At 40.1% G+C, this 21,532-nt stretch overlaps 1 protein-coding gene across 5 annotated transcripts in view; it reads right to left on the bottom strand.

Annotated features, from left to right (window-relative positions):
* The window catches only part of PTPRD (protein tyrosine phosphatase receptor type D), a 470,419-nt gene that overhangs the window by 10,942 nt on the left and 437,945 nt on the right, over positions 1-21,532 (bottom strand). For all 5 annotated transcript variants that reach the window (XM_016223581.2, XM_016223577.2, XM_087822669.1 and 2 more), the window contains 4 exons: positions 3,252-3,537; positions 2,639-2,817; positions 1,909-2,035; positions 605-730 (listed from right to left, as the gene is read on the bottom strand). In XM_016223581.2, coding sequence (XP_016079067.1) covers positions 605-730; positions 1,909-2,035; positions 2,639-2,817; positions 3,252-3,537 — 718 coding nt within the window. The remainder of the gene's footprint in view (positions 1-604; positions 731-1,908; positions 2,036-2,638; positions 2,818-3,251; positions 3,538-21,532) is intronic.

The raw sequence follows: 21,532 nt of genomic DNA, 5'->3' as shown, positions 1-21,532 counted from the left end.
AGGGCTTTGCAAAACAACAACATATTTACAGCCTCAAGTAATGAAGGAGTCAAGAAAGTTCCAAAGAGAATGAGCTGAGAAGGTGAATGAATGTAAGCACAGCCAACGCATCAGGAAACGCTCCCGGCGCACGCGCTCACCAAGTGCAGCCCGAAGCGGGGCTGCCAGATGTTAATTTGAAAGGATGCCAAGCTGGGTTTGTGACACTTGCCAGACAGAAGCAAGCTACTCTTGCATTAAAATAATAATAATAATAATAATAGAGTCGCCCGGCCAGGTGTGGCTCAGCAGATGAGCCTTGACCTAGGATCCAGTTGGATTCCCGGTCAGGGCACAAGCCCGGGTTGCAGGCTCGATCCCCAGTAGGGGGCATGCAGGAGGCAGCCGATCAGTGACTCTCATCATTAATGTTTCTATCTCTCTCTCCCCCCTTTCCTCTCTCTGAAATCAATAAAGACATATTAAAAATAAAAATAAGAGTCCTTCAGGATGGGTGCTTTCTTTGAGCTTTGGGAATACGGTCACTTGCAAATGTTTCCCCCAGAGAAGCACTTTAGGCGGCTTTTCAGCTAATGATTAAGAGTGTAAGACTGTGCCCACTTACCCTGGCATCGGTGACCTTGAATTCTCTCAGGATATACTGTGGCATGTTGTACTCAGCCATGGGATCTACGACAAAGTACTGGTACCTTGCAGACCGTTCTGCTGGCCAGTATTGGTGACATTTCTCCTGAAAGGAGAGATTTAATGTGAACTATACAAAAATGTAAATAAAGTTCTATCACCTAGTTATCTATAGATTTCTTTCTCTCATTAATGAAATTTCACAATTCAAGCCCATTCCAATTGCATGTGACTCAATTTTTTCTTTGAATCCGTAAGTTTCTTGAGGACAAGGCAATCCTGTGGTTCAATTCTTGACCACAGTATCAAGCACAGTACTTGGGATGTTTCAGGTGCTAATACACATCCGTCGAATTGAATGCTTTGATAGGGTAAGCATCTTCGTACCTATAACTCATCCAAGTAACTCATCCTTGGACATGACGCTGCTCACGCACTGTGCCACCTTAGTAGACAGACTTGCACCACTGTGGTTTGGAATGAAGAGAACCATCCAGTGTGAACACCGAAAGGAAACCTCCAAATTGATCTGGTCCAATCTCCCCAGTCAGCTGAGGAAACTGGAGCCCAGGCCGTTTTAATGACTAGGTTAAGTCTCACAGCATCAAAGAACCAAGTCAGAATAGTTGTTACTGTTCTAGTTGTTCTTTCCTTCTCTGTGTGGGCCCTAAAAGCTGGGTTTTAGGTACATCTCTACCTTTTAATTTCTACCGAGAAGAGAGCGAGAGAATATCTACAGCAGATACAGCAAAATGCTTGCTGCACCTATTGAATTTATGTGTTAAGTCCTGATGTGTCTCTAATACTATTTTATGTGTATTTTCAGAATGCTCATTTCCTAAAGGTAGATCTGAGATTACCTTGGAAAAGCTATGTAACTTCCCAACACTTTACTTAGTGGGGGTAAATGGTGAGCAAGTAAGAATTTGCCTCAGGGATGAAAGAAAGGCAAGTTCCTTCCTACAGAGAAATGATGGCCCATTTGCTCGTGAAACTGCAGCTTGTCCAGAGTGAAAGGAAATGCGTTGAGAGTCAGGACATAAGTCAAACAGGGGCATCTGCTTCCTTATTTGTCTCTCTGATTGTGTTTCACTGAAAATAAAATACTAGATCTTTCTTTAAAACACAAATGAAAGATCTGGGTGTGGCTTTGTAAGTTAAAAACCGACCCAGCCTAACGAAGGGCCCGAGTGTTTCTGGAGTACACTTAATGTGAAAGAAATGACAATGGCACTTGAGCTATCATTTCTCCACGAAGGAAATGTCTAATGAGGAGGCACTCACTCTGCCCATCTCTCGCAGCTTGGTGAGCATCACAACGATGGTGGAATTGTGTTCCCAGAGCATCCGCCAGAAGTCTTCAGTGGTCTCCGCCAGGGGCCCCTGGGTAGCGATGTAGGCTTTCTGTTGTCTGAATTACAGAGAATAAAAACAGCATGTTGAAGAAATCAGGGAACATGCAAAGGTTCACATTTGCTATGTAAACATCAAACCCAGTAATAAAAATTGAGAATATTTCATTAATGCAGTTGCAGTAAATTTCTGTTAAGATTGTGTAATCCAATTAGAACACTTACTACATTTTGGGGGCTCTGCAAAAGAAATTGCTTTTTTAATATTGTTATATATTGTTATTTAAATTTTAGTGCAACACTAGTAGCTCCATTTCATGTGTCATACAGATCGTTTAAGAAACAGTTGTGCAGTGTCATTTTGAAGACATGACTCTTACACAACCTACTAAATTTATAAAATATGGTGCAAAACAGTTTTATTAACTCCTTCCACGTCCAAGTGGCTTCTGAAGGAAGAGCGCTGAAGGCCAGATTAAAAACTCCGTGATTGCTGCTGCTTATTTCTATCCAAAATAATAGAAAACAAATACCACAGGACTGAATGCTGACCTACACAGAAAGAAAATGGTTTGACTCGAGATAAAATTCATTCTAGCTATGAAACTAGGGCACATGTAAATATCAAGGCTTCGGATTGTCAGGGGAATGAAAGTATATACCTGTATCCATCAATAAAACTGGCATTGATGTAATCAGATCCTTCCACTCCCCGGATAGGCTGCAGGCATACCCTTGTGGATTCATATGGCATAATATTAACAAGGCGATTTTTGAATTTATTACATGGAAGGTTGGCACTGATGAATCTTGAGGTGTGAGCTTTAGAGCTGGCTAGACGCTGTTGAACAGACAAAAGGAAACATCCAACAAAGATTATTTCAGCCTAAGGTCTGAAAGCAACGTACCCGAGATTTCCTCTTTAGATATAAAGGTTCTGTTTACTTTAAAGCAAACGACTCGTCAAACGGCACTGCTTTTCACTTCTAGCTAATGGACTCCACATAGCCCACTGAATTTTTAAATATTATATTCTGAGACTATGACCTCTCAGTTTAAATTAGGGTACAAAAGAGCTCAAGGTATTATTAGGAAGCGCAGAATAAGAGAGGAAAAGAGGAAGAAAGTGTTTTAGAGTCAGACACCCGAGCAGAGAGAAGGTCAAGGGAATCTTGTAACTTGACAAAGCTGAAAGGTTACGAGAGTGAAGCCACTACTCAAAGACAACCCCAGAATGACTTGCTCCCGACCTGCCACATCACATCCAAATCGTACCTTGAACTCGAGCTCCATCCCTGTGACGTTCTCTCCCGTCTCTATCTGTGTCAGCTTCTGGATGTAGGCATACAGGTTTCTCGCTGGCACTTCGGTATTTCCACAAGTCACTGCTTCCAACAGCGCGTCGTGGATAAAGATGTACTGGTCTTCCGTCTGCACCATGTAATTCCTCTGGGCTCTCATTAAAGTTACATGGCCATAAATATCTACAGTTTTTTCATGCTTTATTCTCTCTAACATGGCATCTATTACAATGAAACAACCAGTCCGGCCAACTCCCGCACTACAAGAAAAACAGAGAGAAAAGCACAAATACATCTGTCAGGAAACTAACAGATAATAAAATTATTGTCATTGTTCTTATTAACCGGGCTTTAAACCCATCGGTTCTACTCAAATGGCTGTTGTGATGATTTTGGAAGCCTCTGAAGTCAAGTATCATCAAGTCACCATAACCAGTGGGTAGGGAACAAAGTGCCAAGCGAAATTAGTTAGGTTTCAACATGTAAAAATATTAAATCTATAATTACTATGCTCCTTGATCACATAATACAAACTAGACATTTTGAAACTATTATGAAAAAAAAACCACACAAACATTTAGGCTGTTTATATTAGAAAATATTTTTTAAATGGTCAGTATCTAACTAGGCTATATATTTTTGCAAATGATCTCAGACTATTTTAGTTCAACTGACCAAAAAAAGAGCTAGTAAATCACTCGACTTGAAATATATTTTAAAAGTCAGCAAGGAGCTTCTAAAACCAGCCTAGTGGGAAGTATATAATTAAAACAGTAAAATGTTGTTGCACACTAAAAATAGTGCGGGGTATTCTCGGTGGAAAAAAATTCCTAATAAAAAGCAATCACTAGAGGGTGTGGGTGTGTTCCTAGTTTTTATTCCCTTTCAGAGTTGAATATATTTTGAAATTCCAGGTGAAATTCAAATATTCTCTGTGGGAAAATAAAAGCCCCACTCTTTGTCTGAAAAAGCTCTGAGGCATTTTTTAAACTCCATCACTTCTGGACTTTATGGGTCATTTTTCAGCTGGTGCAAACCGATTCCAAGAGGAGGCGGCAAGAGAGTCAACAAAGCACAAAGACAAGATCTGCCGTTGCAAGGAGACAATCTAGTTTACTGAACTGGATCACAGGGCCAGGGAGCTGAAATACTGGAATTTCCTCCGGTGTTGAAAAAATATTAACAAAATAACCCATCTGTGTTCTTAAATCTCAAGCTAAGCCTTGTCTCCTATCAAATCCTTTAGGCTGAGTCTATTTATGTGTCAAGTATGGTTGAATCAAAAATTCTTGGTCATGGATGGCTACCTGGCTGGGAAACATGTAATCAACAGGTACAGGTACATATCACCAGCTTAAATACGAGCAGCAGGCGGCCTCCTTCATTCGCTACATGCACTGTCTCCTGTCATTGGTATATCTATGTGTTTGTTTATTTGCCCACCTTTCCATCTTTTCATTCAATGAACTACTTTGCTAAGTATCACAGGAGATACAACTTTAAAGATGATTTAGTTCCTACCTTAAAGATCTCAGAGTCTACTTTACGGAACTATTTATTTATGTTGTTTTTTGGGGTGCTGTGGCATTTGCACCAAGACTTGAAGAACAGAAAGGATGGTGAATTGAGGAGGTTGGAATAGTAAAAGAGAAGCAATGGCTTTTGCAACCATGCTGCTGGCTCTGGGAGCTCCCTGTGACCCTTTATAAGCCCAGTGAGGCACCTGTGCGGGGAATGCGTGAGAACTCCAAATGAATGCGTTTAATGAGAGCACGGGTGCCAAGTAGCTGCAAGGTGGTAAGTGAGCATTTTGGAAAAATACCTTTAAACTACTGAGCCGTACAGATCAAATCCAGCTTCCATGCAGGAGCCCTGATGTTTGTAGACGAGGTTAAGTGGGAATATGATAGAACCACTATTTAAAAATTGCTTATGACTTTTAATGTTCTGTCAGGCACAAAAAATGACTGTCAGTATCCAGTCAGAGCGCCTCTGGATACCAATTCTAAGACTCCATTCAAGGTTTAAACCACAAAATGATGTCACGTTGAGATGGAATGTAAAATACTTCTGGACACAGTCTTAGAAACGATAGCACGTTTCTTAGCACAAAACAGAAAACTGATGCACTGAGAACCTCAAAGTCCCACTTTATTTAGTTGGTTCTACCACATAAACCTGTGGAATGGTAAGTTTCCTCGACACTCCCACCCTGACAATCTCCACCCTCCCATCCCTCACCCCGCAGGAAGGACCCTATGTCCCAGATTCCCTGGTGTCTTAAATCATACTCTACTCCAGTCCCAGTCACAACAAATTATTAATTAATCTCGGAGGGCTGTCATCCATAAATAATAGGGTATCTGTTGAGAGCGGACAGTGCATTTCTGTTACCTCTGTGTGCCCTGCACCAAGCATGCAGTCAGTGTTCACCAAAGTTCAGGAAGCGAATGGATGAGAGATTGGCATGGGAGGCCCTATGCAAGGAGGAGCCATCCGGATTCGGTGAGCCTACTGAGGGGGCCAGGCTCTCCAGGCAGTGAAAGAAACCCCAGATTTGACCAAGGCTCAGAACTATGCAGAGATTCCTGAAGACTGCTCCACAATCCCTTGATAGGCCACAGGGAGACAGGAAAGGCTCTGAGTCATCTCCTATGTCCTTCTCTTGATATGCCATTGGCATCGAAATGAAAAGGAACTCAGTAAGGCTTCACCTGGAAAAGGGAGGCAGCCCCCTTGTTTGGCAGATTATAAGATTACGAATAATCTCTCTTCTTTGTCCATGTTGTCCTTACTCATCCTAATGTGCACTGCTTCCAAACGGAGACGACTGCATGCAGTTCTTCTTAGTGGAAACCACACAGTAAACCTTATAACCGAGACCTGTATGTCGAATCAATTCTAGCTAATGGCAAGAATATTCTCTCAAAATATGCACCAGGGACCATTCCAAAGGTCTGGATTAGGCATAGTTCTATATTCTGGGAGAAAGATACCAGAGACTCTTGCAAAATTATTAGAAAGAACTCCAGATCCGAGTGATACCAACCTTTTCATGGTGGTAATGGGGCATTTTTTTCCCCCAAAAAAAATGATGGAAGAAAAAAAATCATATGTGCCTGAGTTTAAATCATGAATTGTGGGAAGACAAAAAAATATATATATATAAAAGAAATTATGACTTGTGAAAAACGTATTTTCTCCTCAAAACACAAAATATTGTTAGCTGCCCAATCTTGGTGTTCATTTGGAAGATAGGGAAGGAGCTGAACCTTGGAAATCGAGTTACTTCTTCCCTAAGATAAAGAGTTTTTAAGCATTTTAAATGGCATAGGTGCCTCTTAGCTTGAAGCAAGACCATGAAGTTCAAGATACCAATAGCTGGGTGTCCTTGAGAAAGCTGCTTAACCTTTTCCCTTTTGCCTAAATCGTGATAGTGATAAATATAAATAACAGAAAGGAAGAGGCAGTTACTTTATAGGTACAGACTGCAACCTCTGACACAACCAGGAACAGGCAATGTTAGCTCTGGGAAAATTACGATAGAATCACTGCTGGATAATTTAAGACCAGGCTTTCAAAACGTGGCTTTAATCTACCCCCTTGAGCTGCTGTCCCTTTGCTCCCCTTATTTCCAATAAATAACACTGAATGTTGGAGGGACTTTCCGCCTTCCTGTATACAGGTGTGGTAAATGGTATCGGGGTAAAGTGCCTTCCCACCACACGGCTTGGTGCCTGGGAGGCATTCAGCAGGTAGGTCAGTTTCCTTTCCCTTCTGTGAGGCATAACATCTGGGAACTGCCCTGAACTCACAGCGCTAATAGCAAATGGCCAAACAGCGACTCACATGCAGACTCTGAGATGCTGAACTTTAGCACCACATTTCAGGCACCACCATTGCGTCACATGGCTTCTGTCATCTGGCTCAGCAACCACTGCCAAATACAGTGATTTTCTCAAGGCTCACCCCTCAATAACATTCTTTTAGTCGTGTTTATTCCTAATGCATTTTCCTTGCAAAGCCTTCCTTGGTTTTTATGACACGGACTGAAGGAGTATGAAAAACATCAGAGATAACGCCTCTGGGGTGGATGGTAGGGAGGGAGAAAATTTTATAATGATCTCAAACACAGAATAACCTGAAACATGTAGCACATGACAGGAGCCAGAAACAACTGTGGCTCTGTCATGGTTCCATGGGCTCCATGACAGGGGAGAAGTTCTGTCAAGTTGGAAAACAAAATCAAAGACGAACCCTAACTGTCATCTACAGAAACCTACTCACACCCCTTAGGATGGTTCCTCAGGAAGGACTGTGTTTCCCATTTGATCTCTGTGCTGATTACGCTCCTGTCTCTCTGGATTTTTTCACCTGTATCTCTTTCCCTAATTTTCATACAGGCCAGTCCCCCAAATGGAGGTAATATCCCCAAAGCTCTGTCCCCCTTTCTCTGAGTCCCCTTCATGGTTCAGCAAACCAACAGATTCCTAAAGTGAGAGCCCTTTCTTTGACCATAAAGGGAGGACTCTATTGCAAACTGCCCTCAAATTTCTCTAGAAATAAAAAGATCCCGAGATTAATCGGTATCTTCTCTGCTCAAATCTGCTCTTCTCACTCTCACTCTTTCTATGACGTTCAGGCCTAAAATTTAAGAATGAGTTTAGCCTGTTTTTGTCTCTTGCCCCACACAATAATAAATTATAAATTTCTGTGCATTCAACCTCCACAATTTAATTAAACTATTCGTCAATGGTGTGCTGGAGCTGGCAAAAACCAATTGTTAAAATGCTCAGAAATTCTGCTTTCATAAATATATTAAAAGTAAAGGTAATATGCAAAACACATTGCTTTTTAGTTTACATTTATGTTCCTGATGTGAAAAGATATAATGGGGTGCTACTGAGGATCTATTGTTCAGGGCTGTCACATTTGTAGCTTGAAATCAGTCATGGTGGGAGTGCTTAAACCAAGTTAACTGGCAAATTCTACACCCCCCACCCCCCCTGTGAGGGGAGCTGGTGGTTACGCTTGATCAGCACAGACTGACTATCCTAATTTATCCATTCCCACCCCCCAGGGACAGACAGGAAAGTGCCTATTACTTTGTTCTTCCATCCGCATTTGCTATATGCCCTTTTATAAGACTCTGTAGGTGATTATCCTAAAATATTTACTGAGTGCCTACTATGTGCCTGCTAAGTAGGACTTTACAAGAATAGGGAGAGACACCAGAGCTCTCTTTCTGTGCACATGCACAGGGAGAGCTCTTGTGAGGACACAGCTAGGAGGTGGCCATCTGAAGCCAAGAAGAGAGGTCTCACCAGAAACCAGCACCTTCCTCTTGGACTTCTCGCCTCCTGAACTGTGAGAAAATATATTCTTACTGTCTAAGGCACCTAGTTTGTGGTACTTTGTCATGGCAGCCCTAGCGGACTACTATGATAGGGCAAGGATCATTTTACTGCGTGAAAAGGGTAAAAAAGCTTTTGAGGAGAGAATATTCCGAGGAAAGGTCCTGGAGTGGAAAACAGCTTAGCATATTTCAAAAATTAAAAGCCAGGGAGGCTGAAAGGCAGCGAGGGAAAAAGGGCAGGTTCCACTTATTTATTTTCCATTTTTTAAAGTACTGTTTATAACATTTTTATTAAACATATAACCTTATTAATGGCAGTTATTTAAAATAACTGCATGTTCATAAATAGGCAATAAACAGGCAATGTGTTTATTATAAGAGTCACGGCTTTCCCTCAGCTCCTGGCAAATTAAACGTATTTTACGCTTTCCACCTCTGGGCCTTTGCTAATGCGGGTCCTTCCTCCTTCGCACGTCTACCTGTTGGTATCGACCTTCCTCCTACACCCAGCCCACGTGCCTCATCCAGGATCAAGGCTCTCCCCTTGCTGTAGTCCTTGGATCCCATGACAACTTCTACCTCTTTATTAGCAACTCCCTTATTTTTTTCTGGTTATTATGTTTACACCAGTTAATAATCTCCTTGAGGGGAATGACAACAGCTTTCTTGTCTCTACTGTGCTTGATAATTTCCTATGGCAATTGCCACGCCAGGGAAATGGAAGGTGCTCAACGTGAGTTGAAAAAAAAAAAAAAAAGTTTAAAGATAGGTAGCTTCCTCCTGAATCAATGATGTACACAGGAACATTCCCCAAAGCCCCCAGCATGGGAATCTTTTTTGATACATGTTTACAAAGATCGAGACCTTCTCATTTGATGAGATGAAAACAAGCCATGCTTATGCTTTACTCCAGTTGCTCAGGAATAACACACCTCAGGCACTACGTTGCTTTTTCCTTAAGAAACTGAACGATGAAAATTCAGAGTTTTTAAATATATGCCAGTCTCCTTTTGTCTGAATTTCCAAGTTCCCACAGCGGCACATATTTTACTTCCTTCTCCAATTTACTCTCTTTTTCACCCATCCTCAATGTCTGAGTGCAGTGCACCTCTCAAAATGAAGGATTGTAGTCCTAAAAGCAAATGCATTTTTCTTTGATCCTGAAAAATTCAGCTCCCTGTAGCAGCGATAATGACGGAACCCTATTTAGTGCTGTTTGTTTTTCATCATTTCAACGGCCTTCAACCTGAAACATGATAAAAACAGCAAAACTGATAAACCACCCTTATTTTTATCTGTTTTCTGTCAGGGTAGTTGCCAAGCACAGAGACAGATTTTTCTAAATAACTTAAGGAAAAAAAAAAAGTGTGTATCACCCTGTGCTTCAGGCTGAGGCCAGCACAATTCAGTACATTTATTATGTTACAGAATTTTCCAGCAAAAAGGGGAGACAGCACTTTTAAATCAAGCCTAGCATTAGGCTGGTCTGTTACCCCTGAAGTAAAACCAACTTTCTAAGTTATCTTCCAGTAAGGACAATGATTCACCTAAAACAAACCAAATTATTGACAAACTTTTTGCCTTAAAAACGAGCCAAGCCAAAACAAAACAAAATGGTTTTGGTGAATGGCGGACTATGCAATCCATTAAACAAGTGCGCCTACTAGGAAATTGCTATTACTTCAATATTATCATCCATCCAGTTACAGCATTTGTTTTCAATTTCTAAAAACATGACTGAGTTAGTCCCATGAGTTGAAATATGCTTAATGTCCCGTGATGCGATACGGTAGTAATGCACAAAAGGAAAACATTAAGAGGCATAAGGGGGCTATTTTGTGCAAAACTCATTCTGGGGATGTGCATCAGAATTGGCTTTCCTGATTAATCTGGTGGAGTTTTAGTGCTGACCCTTGACGGCTACTTCACTGATCTGGCAAAGAAGACAATAGAATATGGAGATTTTACAGGACATTTAGTGGGGAGCAAAGACAGTAAAATATGGACCCAACATGGTGAGTATTCTGTACATATATCAGCCCGTAATTTGATTGGATATTACAGTTAGCTGTAACAAGAACGGCATTCGTGAACTGCAAAGATATTAAAAAAGAACGTCTATGAGAATGGATTGAGTTTTATGGATTCATCAGATGATTATCCTGATAAAACTATGGAGTGATCTTGATGTGGCTGGGGATGGCTGGCAGCTCCTCATCACTCAGACTTGGTCCTGCCATCAGGTGCCAGCTTTTTGGGAGTGAGTTTCAGAACGCATGGAAGACATCGCAGAGAGGAGAATGCTTAGTAGAGTTAGAGTAAGGAAGAGTTAGGATTAGACCACCCAGACCCTTGATCGCCATAGAAAGAAAACGTGCACAGCACTCTTGTGTGGCATCCTCTGATGATCAGAGGTTCGCACTTCAGCACAGAGACGCAGCAGAGACTAAGCACAGAGGAAGGGACCTGGCAAGGATCCTGGTCTAGAGTATTGAGAGGTCAGAGTGACCTACCCAGACCATATTTCCCTGGGGCATTCTATTTTCCCATGGTGGGTGAAAGGGGGTTTCTTTAAAAGAATAAGCCTGCAGAAAAACCCAAAATCCACATGGGCCTAATCTGATTTTTCCCCCAAGCATTTTGACTCAAAAATCTTGCAAAGTCTTCTGTATGATGTTGGCTCTGTCTCAACATTAAGTGCCAACCACATTGCTTATTATTCTTAAAATGTGATGCTCAAGATAAATCGAAAGGCTAATATATTTATATAAAGGACACTTGAATATGCCATAGCAGGTCTTATTTTACAGAGAAAGAGAGGAGGCCATAGATTAAAAAAAATACTCAGCTGTCCCGGATCACTGGCAGTTGGACTTGAATCTGAATGAAGTCAACTGAATGATGCTATGGAAGTATAAGGAACTACATCATTCTCACAGAGATTTTCTTCGTAAATGGCCATATCAACTCAGTTCCTATTCTAAATTGTTTAGAATGAAATAAAATTATTGACATTTTGAAAGTGGATACAACTACTAACAAGCCCTACCAAAGTAAAGCGGCACAGGCTGTGTACTCCTCAACCCAAAGGAAGTTCAACAACCACGTAGACTGCAATGTGTACAACCTGTTCCACCCACACAGCAGGCTCACCATCAGCAACATAAGTGCTATAACTCCTCACTCAGCGTAAGTAGAGTCAAAGAGAAGATACTCAAATTTTAACATTATTTCAATGGTTTTCCAAAGTATATAAAATGTTTTCCTACAAGGGCAAGATATTGGGGGGGGAAGGGGAGGCTTGGTTGTTTTGTTTTGTTTTAAATGCTATTATCTCCATCAAACATAAGTGGACCAATGGTTTTGAAGGCTCTAACTTGGGGGTTACAAATTGGTAGCTCTATGACTTGTTTGACTGTTTTGTTTGAATCCTGGAAGCATTTATAAGGCACTGAGAATCTGTCTCAATACAATGAATTTATCTATTATCTAATACAGGACCTGATCCACTGATCTATAACACTCTGCAGACCTTCAGCAGCCCTCTGACTGGTGTCCTCAGGGGCCTGATCTGGTGTCTTAAATTCACAGCTTTTTGAATTAATACATCAGTAGTGCTCTCTGCCTCTTTCAACTTATCTGCCTACTTAGATTTTCTTGAAAGAAGAAACTGAGACTTTGGTAGGGTTAGAAATTGAACCAAGATCACGTGGCTATTACTAGCAAAGTTGAGACTTGTCTCTATGTTGTCCCTTTACCAGACTCATGCTCCCAGCAATGGAGTTTTACTGAAGACAAATGAAAGTTTCCCTTAGAGCTCCCCAGATGGACCCAAAGTCCATGATTCCATCAATTTTGGCTGCAATGATGTTGGTCCAAGAGAGACATGCTGTCCAGTAATTGCCCTTTAATCATAAAACATTAGATCCCTCACTCTATTCAGCTACCCAAAGAGAAATGAATTAAGTGGCTTTTAAAGCTGTTAAAAAAAAATCTTCATGGGTCGATTCCAAGATGGCTGTGGAGTAGGCGGAAGCTACACTCACCTCCTCCTGGCGCCAAACTGGATTTACAGCTAAATTACAGAGCAATAAATCCGAATAACCAACTGAAGGACAGCTGAGCTGGAATATTATAATCAAAGATCTACAGAAGCAGCCACATAAAGACTGATAAGAAGGGCAGAGACACAGAGAGGGCTGCCCCTGCACCCATCTGCAACTGGAGGGATATCTCAGCTACAAAAGTCCCTCCTGAGGAGTGTGGGATCTCCCCACACTCAGATCTCCAACCCAGAGCACCAGGGCGAGGAAGAGGAGCCTGCATAGCATCGATGTGAGAGAGACACATCACTTGGTTGCCTCCCGCATGTGCCCCGACCAGGGCCGGGGACTGAGCCTGCAACTGAGGTACGTGCCCCTGGCCGGAATGGAACCCAGGACCCTTCAGTCTGCGGGCTGATGCTCTAACCACTGAGCAAAACTGGCTAGGGCCATTGGCACCAATAATGAACTATCAAAAAGAGAAATTAAGAAAACAATCCCATTTACAATTGCAAAAAAATACATATATGGTACCTAGGAATAAATTTAATGAAGGAGGTAAAAGTCCTGTACTCAGACAATTAGAGGATACTAAAGAATGAATTTGAGAAAGATACAAATAAGTGGAAACATATGCTGTGTTCATGAATTGGAAGAATTATCATTAAAATGTCCATACTATGCAAAGCTATCTATATATAGATTCAATTCAATTCCTATTAAAACACCAAAGGCATATCTCACAGAACTAAAACCAATATTCCAAACATTGATATGGAACCAGAAAAGACCCCAAATAGCTTCTGAAATCTTGAGAAAGAAGAACAAAGTTGGAGGTATCATGTTATCTGATATTAAACTATACTACAAGGCCATAGTAATCAAAACAGCATGGTACTGGCATAAAAGACATAAAGATCAATAGAACAGAATAGAGAGTTCAGATATAAACCCATGCTTTCACAGTTAATCAATATTTGACAAAGGAGGCAAGAACATGCAATGAGGTAGAGATAGTCTATTCAATAAATGGTGCTGGGAAAATTGAATAGAGACATGCAAAAAAGTGAAACTAGACAACCTCTTTACTGAATACACAAAAATAAACTCAAGATGGTTTAAAGACTTAAACATAAGTAATGAAACCCTAAAAATCCTAGAAGAAAACATAGGCAGTAAAATTTCAGACATTTCTAGTAGCAATATTTTTTCTGCTATATCTCTTCAGGCAAGAAAAACAAAAGAAAAAATAAACAAATGTGGCTACATCAAACTAAAATGTTTTTGCACTGAAATGGAAACCATCACCAAAATGAGAAGACAACCCATTGAATGGGAAAACATATTTGCCAGTGATACATCAGATAAGTTGATATCCAAAACTTATACAACTCACTATCAAGAAAACAAACAATCCAATGAAAAAATGGGTAAAGACCTGAATAGACACTTCTCCAAAGAGGACATACAGATGGCCAAAATACATATGAAAAGGATCATCAGAGAAATGCAAATGAAAACCACAATGAGATGTCACCTCATACCTGTCAGAATGGCTACCATCATTAAGTCAACAAACAAGTGTTGGCTGGAATATGCAGAAAAGGGAACCCTTATGTACTATTGGTGGAATGTAGACTGGTGCAGCCAGTGTGGAAAACAGTATTGTGTTTCCTCAAATAATTAAAAATGGCACTGTCTTATGACCCAGCAATTCCATTTCTGGGAATATATCCAAAGAAACTCGAAACACTAATTTGAAAGAATACATGCACCCCTATGTTCACTGCAGCATTATTTACAACAGCCAAGATTATGAAGCAGCCCACGTGCCCATCAGGAGTTGAGTGCATAAAAAAGTTGTGCGACATGTACACAGTGGAATACTATGCAGCTGTAAAAAAGAAGGGAATCTTACCTTTTGCAACAGCATGGAGAGTATTATGCTAAGAGAAATGAGCCAGTCAGAGAAAGACAAATACCATGTGATTTCACTTATACGTAGAATCTAATGAACAAAATAAACAAAACAGAAACAGACTCCTAGATACAGAGAACCAACCGACAGCTGTCAGAGGGGAAGAGGATTGGATGGGTGAAAAAAGTGAAGGAATAAAAGAAAAAGACACAGACAAAACAGTATGGTGATTACCAGAAGGAAAGGGGAGTTGAGGGGACATGGAAGATGTCAAAGGGGTGATAAACGGCAGAGGAAAGAGCCTTGACCTTGGGGGGTGAGCACATGATGCAGTAGGCAGATGACATTACAGAGCCGAACATTTGAAACTTGTATGGGCTTATCAACCAATGTCACCTCAATAAATTCAATTTAAAAAATCTTCATGTACCTGGCTATGTGTTAACTATACTGACTATGTATTATTTTGATGTCAGCTCTGTATCAGATGGATGAGTTTTTTAAGTGTAGTATTCATACATAATGGCTATTTAATTAATGAAAATTAGTATTAAGTACATTTAGAATGATGCACTAATTGCCATGTTTAAGGATGGGAGTATAGAGAATAGGGTTTACCTCTCATGCAGGGGTAATAGCGGAAGATCCAAAATACACTCATAAGATTGTGGCACCGCAGAGATGGAAGCTAATGTTCAAGAATTCAATAAATACAAAATGAGAGATTCCTCTTCTATGTATCAACCACCCTGCAATGTGCCAACAGGCATTTATGCATTACATGTCCATCCGAATGACCTGTACACATTCCCAGGCAGCGTTAACACACAGATTCCCGGGCTCTGCCACAGAGATTCCAATTCAGTAGCTGGCATGGAACCCAAGATTGTGCATTTCCCATAAGCGATGCTGCTGCTGCTGGTCCACAGGTCATACTTTGGGTAACAAGGATACAGAGACACTCCTCTTCTAATATTTTATATGTAAATGAGAGCAATATATATATAAAATATACTCCTGATTACCTATGCATGTATGTATGTGTGTTTATACATAAATTTAAAAGAATCTTGATCTGACACACTACAGTGCTAAGGGGCAGACTGCAAAGGCTATTTTTAAAAAATGTAAGGCTTTTTTTTTTTTTTTTTTAAAGACTAAATACTTTACTAGCTCCAGATACCTTCAAATATATGGAATTATCATGGAATTATCTTGTAATAAAGCTCAGATGCCAGAAGCCCACCTTGCAAGTTTTCTTTGCAAGAAACAGCCCCAATATGAGCAAATCAGATACCGTGTAATAAGACCAAAAGTATTTTTCCAAAAACAGAAAGAAAAACACCCAAGCAATAGAATACTGATTGGAAAGACACAATACAAAGATAACAGAACTATATTTAAGCTTCATTTTATGACCAGGGGCAGAGAAAAATAGTTTGAAATAGGAAGTTTTCATGCTGATTACATGAAATCACTGTTCAAAGGCAGCAGCCTTTAAGAATAATGCAGCCCAGTTTATACAATGAATTTCAGTGTTCTTTCAGTCTGGGAATATTGTAAAATACATTGCAGGTACAGCTGGGAAAACTCAGTGATACCCTGTCCAGATCTCAGCGATTAGGTTATAAAAATATTTTCACATTTCCTGCAGATGTCTAGATTCCTTTCTTTGCTAGTAATTTTAATTCAGAACTCATTATTGACAGCTGTTTGTTCTGACAGGACCTAATTGCTCTTTTACCAGACTCAGCTGCAAGCGGGCTGATTTCCTTTCCCTTATAGAGTATATTACATATAAACACAGGCAGGAAAAAAAAATAACCAATTAACTAAATACATGTGCATAAAATAACTCATTGAGAGCGCTGATCAAGTAATGCATCTCACTGCAACACAGGTCAAAGGAAGCTACAACACTTATAGCTTACAGTATTAAATATAATTATATGGACATATTCATAACCATTAAAATACACAGATGATGAGTGGCAGCATCTGAAATTTACCCCTTTATTAAAGAAACTTATAAATTACTATGTTTGAGTAATAGACAGGGCATTTAATCTACTGAAGGATCAACTGAAGGACTGCTATCTGACAAACTGCACAGAGAGCCCTCGATGCATGCCATCGCTGGCTGCAGCCGGGAGGAATGTCACAGCATGTGGGATCCTTTTGCTGTGCAGATAATCCTTTCTCTGGAGGGGAGAGTTTCTGGGGACCCACCAACTCTTCTCCCTGCAATCCAATCACTGCTGTGGTGAGCTGCTTTCCCTCGCTATCGGAAGAGGAGTACAAAGATGTTGAAGCCACAGCTATTTCCTCTGAAAGAGTCTTTTCAAAGGCAATGCCTCATTTTAGCAGCTCCCCAAGAGACACAGGAACAGCTTGGCAATGTTCATTCTATCAAATGTCTTGGCAGCCTCGCTCACTGAGTCTGCACCAATATTGGGACCCCAAGCTGCCTTTCTTAGTGGACTGGAACCCCTGAAGCGAGGTAAACCAAGGGCTGGATTCAACAGAGACCACATAAGCAGCAAATATACTGCATTTGAGAAGAGCAATAGCTCGTTTTATTTCCTCTCTGTCTGTTCTGGAAATGGAGGGAATGGGGTGATCGGGGATGAGCAAACTGCTCCTTAGCAAGGAACCCATTCAAGGAAAATGAACTTTTTCTTAACATCAGGGACACTATGTGGTGCTTCCCTTTCTGGGGGCACTAAATGCTTCTCTTTGCAGACTTAATCTACCTCACATAGGGAGGAAGACATTGGGAATGGGAAGTTATTACCCTGATAATTCTCAGGGATGCAGCATACATTTCCATTAATACCAGACATAATGTTAATTAGAATGCAAAACCCAGACTCAACTTTACAAGACCTTACATAGTGTGAAGTATCCTATGGGCCTTGGGCCCACAAAATCTGGTCCATAGCCTCCTCCCAGGCTCTCCCCCAACTAAGCAGCAATGAAAACCATTTTATTTGGCATTTAAGAATAGCGCTAACATTTATTATTTTTACCTCCACTGCACAGATTATACCATTTAGAATCTGTGCCTAGATAATGACACTTCCCCACAATGTTCACTTATTCATCAAATATCTACTGTCTTTTTCACGTGTGGCATAGTTCCAGGGGAGAGCGACGCAATGGTAAACTGCTAGACACCATTTCTGACCTCGTATCTCCAGTGGGTGGACATTACAGTCCAGCGAAGAAATTCCATTTTTGCTCATGGAATTAATACCATATTTTAAAAGCCCCCCTTTTTTTCCTGGAAGGCTCAATTTTTACTGATTAGAATTTAAACATAATTAAATTATTGACTGATTTGATGAAACTCAGTATTTTGTTTTCACATAAGCATGACAGGGAAAGTAGTCTCTGATATATTTGTTTTATGAATCAATTTGGCAAATTGAGGGAGTCTGTGGATTTTACAGGTTCAAAATTTGGCTCTTCCCCTGCAAGCTGTGTGGTATTTGGTCATTTATTTATCTTCCCTGAGCCTCCATTTTCTCAACTGTAAAATGTAAGCTATTACTTAAGGTCGCCATAAGGCTACTGTTGGTGAAATGCCTTTTCATTAATAGCATCTTGATAAATGTTAATTTTCTTACTCTCTTCTTCCTGTGAATTGTACATGTAGAGTTGAACATTTTACTTCAGTTGGCCTAATGGCAGAATAGACATGCAGCCTTCATATTCTTGCACAGTTTATATTAAAGACTTACATTAACGAATTTATGAAACACATATTCTATTTTATTTCCTGACTTCTACCCTCTCAGAAAAAAATCATATACAATTGAATCACATGTTAGATTTAGAAGTGATATAAAAGATGATCTAATCCAGCGGTTCTCAAAGTGTAGCCCATGACCAGCAGCATCAGCATCTTCTGGGAATTTGTTACAAATGCAAATTTCTGGCCTCACAGAGTCAGAAACTGTGAGGGAGGGGCCAAACCTGAATTTCAGCAAGCCCCCAGGTGATCCTGATGCAGGCTAAAGTTTAAGACCATTCATCCAAGTCAATCCCTTAAGTTTTACAGATGGAGACAACACCAGAGAACCAGTAATCAGGACTGAAATAAAACCTCTCAACTCAGGTTCAGTGCTTTTACGTAGAATTTCTCTTTTCTTTCCCTGACCTCAAAGTAGCAGTTACTGTTTGTCCTATCATTCCTTCCTTTCCATATGTATATAGATACCTATATGCATTCTCTCTACTGATCTCCTTTTAACCAATTTACCAACTAACCCAAACTTTCCCTTTCCTCCAAAAAGCCCATCTGTTGCTCACTGCACCAGTTCTGCTCAAGGCTTGCAGGCTACACTCTAGGATGTCCACGTGGTTTTGCGGTGTCACGGTGTTTATTCCAAAATAACCAGTCATTTTAGTTAAACATTTTACTTAAGTATTACATAAACTGATAAGCTATGGCTATAAAATAAACGGGAGTTGTTTCTGCAAAAGCTAAGTTAACTGCTTTGGGAAGACTTACTAAAAGTGATTCGTGACCCAAGAAGTACTGTTAAATAAAGGTATTGGTAAGACAACTGTAAATAAATAGAAAATAGTTTATAAATATCTAGAAGGATTCTATACTTCTTATTTCAAAACCATTGTTTTTTTCTCTATAGTAAATACATTAAATTTTCTAATCATAGGTCACACTCAAAGAAGTTATTTTAAATTTTTTATTTTTTAAAAATTGATTTTGAGAGAGAGAAAAAGAAACATTGGTTTGCTGGTCCACTTATTTATGCATTCATTAGTTAATTCTTGTATGTGCCTTGCCTGGGGATCAAACCCACAACTGTGGAGTATTGGGATGATGCTCTAACCAACTAAGCTACACGGCCAGGGCTCAAAAGAATAGTTCTTAATCCTAAATTGAAAAACAAATGAGTTAATATATACTTACATATTTGAAGTTAATACTTTTTTAGGGTTCTTTGCTTTAACTAAAGTTTTCTTTAAATGATCAAGTCTTAACTGATTACATACATCAAGGTTTCTTCTGAATGGCCTTGCCAGCTTTAGATATCTTTGTATATGTTGTTACAAGTTCTTTGAGGGAGAGATGAATAGTGTTTTATCTCTTTACTGCATGGTTTAGACCTCTGCACAGTTTAGTTTTAATAAATATTTATTTATTTATATACTTTATTGAGTGTTACTGATTGATTAACCAATTACACTTGGTGGTTCATGGTACTGGTTTATCATTGTGAGCCAAATTATTTGATGATAGCACTTACTAAAGGCCTTTGAGAAGTTCCAAGGGTCAGGGGCAGTTCCATGTTTACATACATTTCAGAAATTCCCTTTTGGAGGTTCACAATGGAAATGAGTATTTTGTAGGATTGAGGAACTCGGTTGCAAAGCGGCGCAACTGGGGTGAGACCTGTGATAAACAGACTGCACAGCAACATCTAATTTACAAATCAAGGTGCTGATTTGGAAAAAAAAAAAAAAAAAGTTGTCTGCAAGTCTGAATTTGCTAAGGACAGTCTTGGAAACAAGCTCTCCAAAGAGGGAGGTGGTTTTGATAGCCTAGAATCATTTTGAAACTAGCTGCTGTCAGACTTGAGAGCTAGAAAAGCCATGTAAGTAACTGAGTCCAGGGGCATAAGAGATCCAGCCCAGGAATATTAACCTGGAGCTGAAGAAGTGGGAGTGGGTGCCCTTTACATTAAGCATGTCCATGGCATCGAACATTTACCTGAGATAAGGCTGCCCAAGTTATTCAAATCTCAAATGTTGAATGGCAGTTATGTAATGAGTTTCCTTTAAAAAACAGAAAATAAACTGCCATTTAATAAACATGGCCTGAACTGCTCGTAACTGAAGCTGGGTGATGGGTGCTTGGGGGGTGGATTATTCATTCTCTCTACTTCTGGGCATGTTTGAAAATGTCCAAACTCAGAGTTTAGGAAAAACAGCATGATTTTTCCCTCTAAGACAAAGTTTTTTACAAATATACAGTCCCTAATGGAGAGAAATAGCAAAAACATTAACCTAGTTTCAACAGCTAGGACTGGACCCTAAGTTTCTTGTTATAGCCAAATTATAATATGATGCAGCTTTAAAAAGAAACTGTAGACATCAGTATTCATTCCAGAAGCGCTACTTGATAAGGTTGTATGTGGAGAAACGCGGGCAGAGAATTCAGCAAAAGGCATAGTGACCACATTAGGGACTGTATCTTTGTACATTACCTATGCCACACAGAGTCACTCTAAAAACGACTTCCATGCAGAATCATCTCTATTTTAAACATGTGTGTACTCCTAAGCCTTCAGGAAGTATAAACACAACAACAAAGGCTTACAGCTCCAGCTCTTATAACTGGCTACATCCACACAGCTTTAGTGAGCTCTGGAAAAGGCTTTGCTAAGCTTGCGGCTTTCCTATTGTGCCCTACAAACCACTAAGTTTGAGCTTAATTGAACCAAGATAACAAGTAAATTTCAGGCTGTAGCACATCAGAGAAAATAGTCTGAAGCCAGGTCAATCATTTCCAGACACACAAAGACGGATGAAATGCTAACTCTAGGTTATAAACGATTTTTGTGGTTTGCAAAGTAATTGGTTATGGTTTTTCAAACGTAAGTGGTGAGCATGAGTCCAGACTGAGCAAGGCTCTCTGCCCAGCTGATGAGAGTCAGAGTTGGGTTAAGGTTGACAGAGGGAAACTTTGTAAAAACACTATTTTTTTAACCTTTTGACCCCCTTTTCCATTTCTTCCACTCCACACTCCCCGCGCTTCCAGCAACCACCAATTTGTTCTCTGTATTGTTAAGCTTGTTTTTTAAAAAAAATGTTTTGGGAGTCCGCATACAAGACAGATCGTGAAGCATTTGTCTTTCCCTGGAATGACTGATCACTTGTGAACCCAGCTGGGACTGAATTTGAAGGTA

This window comes from Miniopterus natalensis, chromosome 12, assembly GCF_054644295.1.
Source record: "Miniopterus natalensis isolate mMinNat1 chromosome 12, mMinNat1.hap1, whole genome shotgun sequence".
Classification (NCBI taxonomy): domain Eukaryota; kingdom Metazoa; phylum Chordata; class Mammalia; order Chiroptera; family Miniopteridae; genus Miniopterus; species Miniopterus natalensis.
Note: the sequence above shows the minus strand (reverse complement) of the source record. Positions and strands in the feature narration are given on the sequence as shown.